General features: G+C 33.8%; 1 protein-coding gene across 1 annotated transcript; it reads right to left on the bottom strand.

The window, feature by feature from the left end:
• Nucleotides 1–1,672: 1,672 nt before the first annotated feature.
• Nucleotides 1,673–8,658, bottom strand: rcn1 (reticulocalbin 1, EF-hand calcium binding domain). The gene is made up of 6 exons (XM_073837356.1): nucleotides 8,224–8,658; nucleotides 6,113–6,306; nucleotides 5,835–6,013; nucleotides 5,684–5,744; nucleotides 5,328–5,527; nucleotides 1,673–3,225 (listed from the first exon to the last, which is right to left on the bottom strand). The coding sequence occupies exons 1-6, from the start codon at nucleotides 8,442–8,444 to the stop codon at nucleotides 3,118–3,120; spliced, it is 963 nt and encodes a 320-aa protein (XP_073693457.1). The 5' UTR covers nucleotides 8,445–8,658; the 3' UTR covers nucleotides 1,673–3,117.
• Nucleotides 8,659–9,678: the final 1,020 nt, after the last annotated feature.

Raw genomic sequence — 9,678 nt, 5'->3', positions numbered from 1 at the left:
TTTATCTTATAGTCTCATCAGACCACAGGACATGATTCCAGTAATTCATGCTCTTGGACTGGTTGTCTTCAGCAAACTGTTTGCAGGCAAGCTTCAGATGAGGCTTCCTTCTGGGACAACGCCTATGCAAACCGAATTGTTGCAGTGTGCGGCGTATGGTCTGACCACTGACAAGCTGACCTTCTACTTCTGCAACCTTTAAACCAAAGCTGGCAGCATTTATGCATCTGTTTTTTGAAGCCAGGTTCTGCACCTGACACACAGAACGGGTGCTCAACTTTGTTGATCGACCCTTGCGAGGCCTGTTCCGAATGGAACCCATCTTGGAAAACCTCTGTATGACTCTGACCGCTGTAGTGTAACTCGGTTTCAGGGTGTTACTGAACCTCTAATAGCCTTGGCCATCTTTGTGAAGAGCAACAATTCTAATTCTCAAATCCTCAGAGAGTTTTTTGCCATGAGATGCCATGTTGAACATCCAGTAGTCAGTATCAGAGAATTGTACTTAAAGCACCCAATTTTAACTGCTCTAATACAAGATACACAACTTTGCCAGGCAGACAAAAACATAAACATGATCAACAGGACGTGTGGCTTTTCATGGTTAAACAACATACTGCTGTTGCTGTTATCACTTAGGGTGTACTCACTTTTGTTGCCAGCTATTTTGACAATAATGGCTGTATGTTGAGTTATTGTCAGAGGACAGTAAATCTATACTGCTATATAAACTGCACATTGACTACTCTAAAATATATACAAGTTTAATTTCTAGTGTTGTCCCTTGAGAAGATATACTAAAATGGTTGCTGAAATGTGAGGGGTATACTCACTTTTGTGAGATACTGTAAGTTCTTCATGAATCAACCACTAGAGGGAAGGAAAAGACGTCATTCAATGACACAAAAACAGTCTGTAAACACTATGTTCTTATATCTATAAAATGCAACCCTTTATGACAAAAGCCTTTTGACTAACAACTGTCTCCAGGCCAAACACATTTATGTAAACTCTGCTAGGCCTACTGAAGAGGAGAAAAACATGTGAAAACAAATGTAATTTCTGCTCAGGGCTCAGAACCTGAGACATAAAATATGCTGGAAGGGGGAAGAAACTGCAATTGTAAACTGCATCTACTCAACCTTTACGCAGTGGGTCAGAAGGCCTGGAAATCATTAGATTAGCAGGCTTACTAGCTTTGACAAATATGAAATGATGTGATTGCCTTCTGCAGGGCATCTTACTGGATACAGTTGGGCTTCAGACATGCACTAGGACATCTGATATTACTGTATCTCCAATAAGAATCCACTAGAGTCACATCACTGGAGATAAACACATGGAGCTGCAATTGTGCCTAAAGTATTTGATGCCAGGTTGAATTCACTTTTTTCATTTGCAGGAAATAATGCACCAAGGCAAGTAAAATATTTAAAAAAGCAGACCAAATAATTACAAAAAAAAAAAAACTTTAAATCTCAAATCACTCTAAACTGGTGTATGAATAAAAAAAATTAAAAAGTTATTATACAGCAATTTAGGACAGATATATATATATATATATATATATATATATATATATATATATATATATATATATATAAGCAAGCAATAAGGGCATTGTTAGTCATGTATTTACCATCATAAAATAAATGCAACAATGAAAAACAACTTTAAAGTTTTAAAGGTTTTTACTTTTTGCAAAGTATCACTGAGAAAAAGAAAACATTGGCTCAAATAAAAACAGTTTGTTGCGTTTTGTTGGCATATAGTTGAGGATGTTTTGCCTTATTTACTATTTCTCCAGTAGGTTAACAACATGGCATTATTTTGTTTTGTAAATTAAATTAAAATAAAAGCATTTTCACAAGATAAAACATATTCATGCAAGCCTCTGTGGTTAGAAATCTACTATTTTACTGCATAAAAATGAAGACTAAGACTAATTTTGCAGTCATTTGTTAAATGTCTGGTAAAATTCAGTGAGAAACTACTGGAAGTTTTTGGCCATTATCTAAGCAGCTTCAATGGTTAGTCTGAAACATCACTGGCCTACCAGCAGATCACTTCTGATTAATAAAAAAAAGAAAAAAAGAAAAAAAAAAAAAAGGGTTGCCACAACAAATTACTGGGAAAAAAATATATAGACTTAAACACCTCTATTAAAACATCTTATTTAACTGCCATCCAAATTGGAAATGGTGGTGTTTTTTGACATCTTTGTTACAGTAAAACAGTATTATTGTGAAATATTATTACAGTATAAAAAAAGTGTTTTATATTTTAATGTCTTTACTGTGACTTGAAACAACTTAATGCATTGATAAAAGTACAAAAAAAAATTACAGACCCCAAACTTGAACAGTAGTAGGCTACATACACAATTCATATTGTTAAATCTGACTTCTAGGTTCATCAAACAATAGAACCCCGAGTTATAATTACTCTCCGAAGAGGGCTGAATTTTACCAGACATGAGCAAACAAATAGACCACCTGTGCAAAAAAAGACACAAAAATAACTCACCAGAGGCAGCTGTGTTTAGAACACAGAGAGTTTGTCAAAACATATGAGACTCGTTATTGGCCAGCACTGGGAACTCTGTGATAATCTACAACATAATTACGTCTAGAGTATTGTAAAACAGTATATCAACACTGACTTGTAGTGCTTTCTGTAGTAAAAGCATTGCATTATCAAAGCATGAAATTTAATTCAAATTCTAAATAAATAGAATGCTTGTTCAAATATTCTGACATCAGACAAAAATAGGCACAGCTTATACAAGTACAGGCTTTGTCCTATGACTGCTTTCAGAAAAAAAAAGATGTTTGAGTTAAAAGGCTCAGCTTCAGCTGAAGAAATTTCTAGCAGCTCATTCAACCAGGACAGAGGAGTTTCTTGAACACCCACAAAAAGAACATAGAGTGAGTTTGTATTAGGGACTACAGTCATCAGTCAGTGATTCTCTATGTCCAGTCTGTGAGGTAGAGCTGCAATACATCAGTCGGTTCAGTTTGTCAGTTACCAGCATGGCTTTTGATGGAACGGATGCCATGGAGGTTCATTTCAGAATACCTGCATTCTCAGGTAGAGTTCCACCTCTTTCATACTGGCTCACAACTCATCATGGTTTCTAGTAAGGTCTTCGCCGTAGTTGGTGGCCTGGCTGCCTACAAACATGTTCCAGTTCTCAAGGATCTCTTCTTTGGTCAGCATCTGGTCCTGAAAATGTAACATTTCACATGATAAATGCATATTTGTGACCCTGGACCACAAAACCAGTCATAAGGTTACATTTTACAAAACTGAGATGTATACATCATATGAAAGCTCAATAAATTAAGCTTTCTATTGATATATGGTTTGTTAGGAAAGGACAATATTTGGCCGAGATACATCTATTTGAAAATCTGGAATCTGAGGATGCAAAAAAAAAAATGAAAATACTGAGAAAATCACCTTTAAAGTTGTCCAAATTAAATTCTTAATGCATATTACTAATCAAAAATTACATTTTGATATATTTATAGTAGGAATTTTACAAAAAAATCTTCATGGAACATGATCTTTACTTAATTTCCTAATGATTTTTGGCATAAAAGAAATCAATAATTTTGACCAATACAATGTATTGTTGACTATTGCTACAAATATACCCCCGCGACTTAAGACTGGTTTTGTGGTCCAGGGTCATATTTGGCTGGTTATATTCCTCATTTGATAAATAAAAGTGTCAGTTAAAGTAATAGATGTAGAAGTAATGCATGTCAAAAATAGTTTTAGCCCTCTACTTAACTGATTTTATGACAAATCTGCCAAATACAAAAGAAATTGGCACCTCTGGATATTTATTATTACTGTATGAATGTGAAAGTTTGACAAAAAATTAGTGAAACTCTGGGGGACGCAGCCGTTAAGAGGCCATTTCTGTTAAATGTCACAGGATTTACCAGTATTTTGAAACTGATGGGTGAATAGTGCTTTACCGGTAAAAAGATTAACCACCATTGCTTGTGTGAACAGTGCAATTTTGTTTCAAAAGAGTTTATTTTTCTAATATAGACCAATTGTGTGTTTGCAAAAAGCGATGAGTTTTTTTTTTTGTGGGTGGATCATTAGTTGTCAAGTAGCGGCCTATGGAAGCTATGGAATAAAAAAAAATAAAAAAAATAAAAAAGATCATTTTGAATTTATATTTCAAACTTCTGAGATTATCTCTCAATTCTGATAAGAAAAATCAACTTGTCATTCTCTTTTTTTTTTTTTTTTTACCCTCGGCTCAGAATGATGAGTTTATATCCCACACCTTTTTTCCTCAGAATTGACTAGAATTGCTATCATTGACTTAAACCAAGTTTTAAAGTCTGAACTATGAGATATAAACTTGCATTTGTCAGAATTGTGAGATAAAATAGGTTTAAATAGTATTTCATGCTGTAAATGAAGGGTTAATACATTACGTCCCCCATGAACTGCATGTGAATATTAAGTATACAAATCATTTTTGATGACAGTGTTCTATAAAAATGATTTGCTTTCCGATTATGACATCTAAAGGCACAATGCATTTTTTCTTGAACATAACTAAAGGTGACATAACTGGCGTCTACTGCAAATTGGTCTATGGCAAGCTAAAATTATATATCAATTTTCAGGAATTATTACTAATTGTCCTTAAAATTACTAATTTTTAAAATATATAAATACAATTTCATTCAAGTTGAGGGTTATTTTTTAATGACTTGAAAGAAGTGCCATGTGCCCACAGAGGCTGCATTTATTTTATGAAAAATACAGTAAAACATATCATATTGTAACAATTTAAAATGACTGTTTTCTATATTTTGAAATAGAATTTATTCCTGTGATAAAAAGCTGAATTTTCAGCAGTTACTTTAGTCTTCAGTGTCACATGATGCTTCAGAAATCATTCCAATATGCTGATTTGGTGTTAATAAAATATTTATCAATGTTCAAAAATCAATTAATGTTAAAAAAATGTGCTGCTTAATATTTTTGTATATATATATATATATTTTTTTTTTTTTTTTTTTTTTTTTTTTTTTTATAAAAGATCAATCAAAAGTGTCTTTGCTAATGAAAAGTATATTTTTTTTTTTTAAAGTCATATTGACCACAAACTTTTTAATGGAAGTGTGCATCAAAAAAGTTGACATTTAGATAAATAACTTCATAGATAAGATTAATTTTCTCCTAAATAATTTTTAGTAATCATTTAACTGTTTAAATTATTATTAACATACCACAGCATCAATACTAAAATTAAAGAAATATTCCTAGACAGCATCTCAGTACATTCTTACCTTGTCTGTGTCTGACTCATAGACCAGATGCCGAGCCTCTGCCTGCGCATGATCATAGTCCTGCGGCAGGATCCAGTGACGAATCTCTTCTAAGTCCATCTTTCCATCTTTATTCAGATCTCTGAAATCTGAAAACTGGTCTCTCTCGGTTCTAACCCAGTCTGGCTCTGGACCACCATCTTCATGGGCAAACATGTCCGCTGTAAAAAAACAAAAAGTCTGAAAATGTCTTCCCTCGGATTAAAAAATTAAAAGGACTGTTCACCACAAATGTCTAAAACTCGAAAAAGTGATCATGAGAGTTTGGAAGATTTGTATACTTTCTGTCCTTTATACAAAAATACAGATGAGCCTACCAATGTATTCGTCTTCATCTACATGACCATCTCCATTCTTGTCAATGTCCTCCAGAGTTTCCTGGAAGAATAAAGTAAATGGTTATTTTCAATAGTCTGCATAATTAAACTGACAGTAAGTACCACTGTCTAAAATCCAAACGACACTCACAAGAACCACAATTTCCTGCATGTGCTCAAACTCCTCTGGGTGGAGGAAAGAAGTGAACTCCTCTCGCTCTGCAGCTAAATCACCATTGAGATCTGCAGCCTTAAACCTGCGTTCATCTCGCGGAAGCATCTTCTTGAAGCTGAACTGGTCTGTTGCATCTTCAAACTCTGCTGGATTGGCTGGGAGAAGAGAAGAAGTTGAATCTCGTGAAGGCGGCCATCACAAAAACATTTAATCAAATGTTAAAACTTAAATTGTTTAAGAAGAAACTGACTCACAAAGGTAGTAACCGTAAGTTGCTTGCTTATACTCATCCCATGAGATCTTGTTGTCTTTGTTCAGGTCATAGTCAGACCAGACCTTCGCAACGTTCTCATAGACATAGCGCTTCTGTACTCTCTTGATCCAAGCCTTGAGTTCATCAGTGGTGATATATCCATTAGCATCGCTGTCTATACGCTCAACTATTTTCCTAAGGAATTTAAAAGTGCACAGAAAGAAGAAAGTGAATAAAATGGAAACTTACAGAGATTAAATACATGAATGGACAGTGCAGTTTGAGTTTGAGCTTCACCTCAAACATGGTGGATTGAGACAATTCTTATAAAAATAGATATATTGCACCCCCCCCCCTCAAAAAAAAAAAAAGCAAGATATGTGGGAGAAAAAAAAAATTATATATATATATACACCAGTCTTTGATATATATATACACACACACATTTTTTTATTTTTTTACACATAACCACACAACCAGTCAAAAGTCTTTGAACAGTAATATTTTGAATGTTTTTTAAATAAAGTCTTTTCTGCCTGCAGTTTTTGATCCAAATAACAGCAAAAACAAAAACAACATTTAAAAAAATATTTTAAACATACTCTTAAAATAAGCTGTTTTCTATTTGAATATATTTTAAAAAGTAATTTATTCCTGATTTCAAAGCTGAATTTTTAGATTCTATACTCGTCACAAGGTCCTTCAGAAATCATTCTAACATTCTGATTTGCTACGCAAAAAATATTTATTAATATTATTATTAGTAGTTGTATGGTTAAAACAATTGAGTTTAATTTGATCAGGTTTCTTTGATGAATAGAAAGTTCAGAGGAACAGCATTTAGCAAAAATAGAAATCTTTTGTAACATTGTAAATGTATTTCTCATCACTTTATCAATTTAAAGCATCCTTGTTTAATATAAGTGTTTTTTCTATAATTTCCTTCCATTAAAACAATACTCCAAGCTTTTGAATGGTATAATGTATAATGTTACAAAAGCTTTTAGTTCAGATAAATGCTGATCTTTGAATCTTTCTATTCATCAAAGAATCCTTAATAACTCTTAATAATAAATGTTTCTTGAACAGCAAATCAGCATATTAGAATGATTTCTGAAGGATCATGTGGACACTTGAGTAATGAAGCTGAAAATGTAGCTTTAATCACAGGAATTAATTACATTTTAAAATATATTCAAATAAAAAAAAAGTTAATTTAAATAGCAAACATATTCAAAATATTAGTTTATTCTAGACTCTGGATCAAATAAATACAGGCCTGGTGAACAGAAGAGACTTCTTTAAAAACATTAAAAAACTTCTGACACATGGATAAACAAACATTTGCTATGGATTTAAAAAAATATATATTTTTCATTTTATCTTATTCAGTAGTATTTACTACTAAGTAGTGTCTCGCAATATGCAAGACATTACTTCCTTGATAATAATAATAAATTATATTACATTTATATTTAAAATATATTTAAAAACTTGTGTGTTTATCTGTATTTTGCACTTCATCTTCTAGATCTCCTTTTTTTATAAACAAAATATAATTTCTTAACACTTATTTTTGGTTGAAATATGACCCAGAAATGCTCTTGACAGAAACTAGATTCCAAGTGACTAGAAGGCTGTCAACAGCACATTATTTTTATCTCTGATGCCACGTTGTGATGTTTGAAGCGAGCCCTCCCACTCACACAACTGGAGAAGAGAACAAGGTCCCATACCTACGCCCATTTCACCCAATGGGTGAGCTGGAAAACTTGTTACATTGGCAGGAAACGAGATATCCAACACTGAACTGCTAACATGAAAGTGTGATTTTATTGTCATGTGACAGGGGGAAAAAAATCACCATTTAGACTCTCAAATGAAACACCCTATCAGAATAGACATCTCTAATATATCTTTTCACTAATATGTGAGCAGATATAAAAACAAACATTTAATTTCTAAGAGCTTAACACGTTTAAAAATAGACTAGAACGCTACATGTCCTTTTTCGTCATCTTAAACAGTCTTATCTGTCACTGATGCACATAGAAAGATATGCAACAATGCTAAAGTAACGTTAGGTGTTTTGAGCAAAACCCTTAATCTTACCCTAATCTGGCTTTGCTTTCCTCTGGGGTGAGCTGATCAAATGTGGTGGCCTCCTCTTTGCCCAGAAATGCCTCGTGGTCGTACTGATAGCTCTGGTTATCTTCGTGAGGTCGTCTGCTCAGTTCAGGCTCGTGGTGAACTCTTTCTTTCCTGACAGTGGGTTTCCCGTGAACCAGACACGTGCAAAGCGACAAAAACCATAAATACGTCGAGACATCCATGGCTAAAGGACGCAATCCAACGCAAAGAGACAGTTTCAAACTGGTACGAAGTTAAGAACTGTGACTTCGTGATCGACTACCGTCAATATCAGAGAAGCTGCGGTTGCCAGGGAGACGCTTTCGGTTGTTATCAACTCAGAACGAAACAATCCAAAAGTCCTCAAGACACAAGTCAATCCTTTTCGTTTTCGATTCAAACATACCCGGCGGATCACTAAAGGCTACAACCAAACCCCGAATGGGTGCGTGTCAACAGAGAGCCAATCATAACGCGGCTAGCAAGCACGTGGAATGTTAGAAGCTCTGCTATTGGCCAACCGCTTGTCTTTAACTCGATATGGGCGTGGACGCCACGTTGCAAGATGACACGCAGAAGCTCCTTATTTTAGGAATGCCTTAGTAGTAGGAGAACCCTCAATTATAGACTATGGCTAAATAAATGATGTTATTGGCGATACGTTAATTTACTACATAAAGTTGTACTTATTTAAACTGATAACATGACGTTAACATGAAAAATGTCAACTAGATTCAATACTGCTGTAAAGCTTATTTACTAAAATATAATGTCAAATGTGACCCTGGACCACAAAACCAGTCATAGGGGTCAATTTTTGGACGTTTATATGCATAGTATGAAAGCTGAATGAATAAGCTTTGCATTTATGTAGGTTTGTTAGGATATACGGCAATATTTGGCCAACTATTTGATAGAACTATTTGAAAATCTGTAATCTGAGGGTGCAATGCTGCAAAATACGGAGAAAATTGCCTTTAAAGTTGTCCAGATGAAGTTTTTACTTATACTACTAATCAAAAATTGAGTTTTTATGATCTTTACTTAATGATTTTTGGCATAAAAGAAAAATCGGTAATTTTGACCCATACAATGTATTTCTGGCTATTGCTACAAATATACCTGTTCTACTTAAGATTGGTTTTGCGGTCCAGGGTCGCAAATAAATGTAAAAAGAAGAAGTTAGGCATCACAAAGTATTAAAAGATGGTGTCAGATACATCTACTACTTGTCAAAAGTTTTTAAACAGTAAGATTTTTAATTTCAGAAATCTAAGAAGTCTACTTAGGACTGGTTTTGTGGTCCAGGGTCACAAATAAATGTAAAAAGAAGTTAGAAGAAGTTAGTCATCATGAACTATTAAAAGACGGTGTCAGATCTACTACTAGTCAAAAAATTTTGAACAGCAAGAAGTCTCTTCATTTATTTGAAGTACA

Source organism: Garra rufa, chromosome 3 (assembly GCF_049309525.1).
Source record: "Garra rufa chromosome 3, GarRuf1.0, whole genome shotgun sequence".
Taxonomy (NCBI): domain Eukaryota; kingdom Metazoa; phylum Chordata; class Actinopteri; order Cypriniformes; family Cyprinidae; genus Garra; species Garra rufa.
This window is presented reverse-complemented; position numbering and strand designations above follow the sequence as displayed.

Bases quoted from the DNA above. Each gene is read 5' to 3' on its own strand.
- rcn1 (XM_073837356.1), bottom strand. From the start codon at position 8,444: ATGGATGTCTCGACGTATTTATGGTTTTTGTCGCTTTGCACGTGTCTG. The intron at 6,307-8,223 runs GTAAGATTAAGG...TAAATTCCTTAG, and splicing joins GAAAGCAAAGCCAGATTAGG to GAAAATAGTTGAGCGTATAG. The intron at 5,745-5,834 runs GTGAGTGTCGTT...TTATTCTTCCAG, and splicing joins TGCAGGAAATTGTGGTTCTT to GAAACTCTGGAGGACATTGA.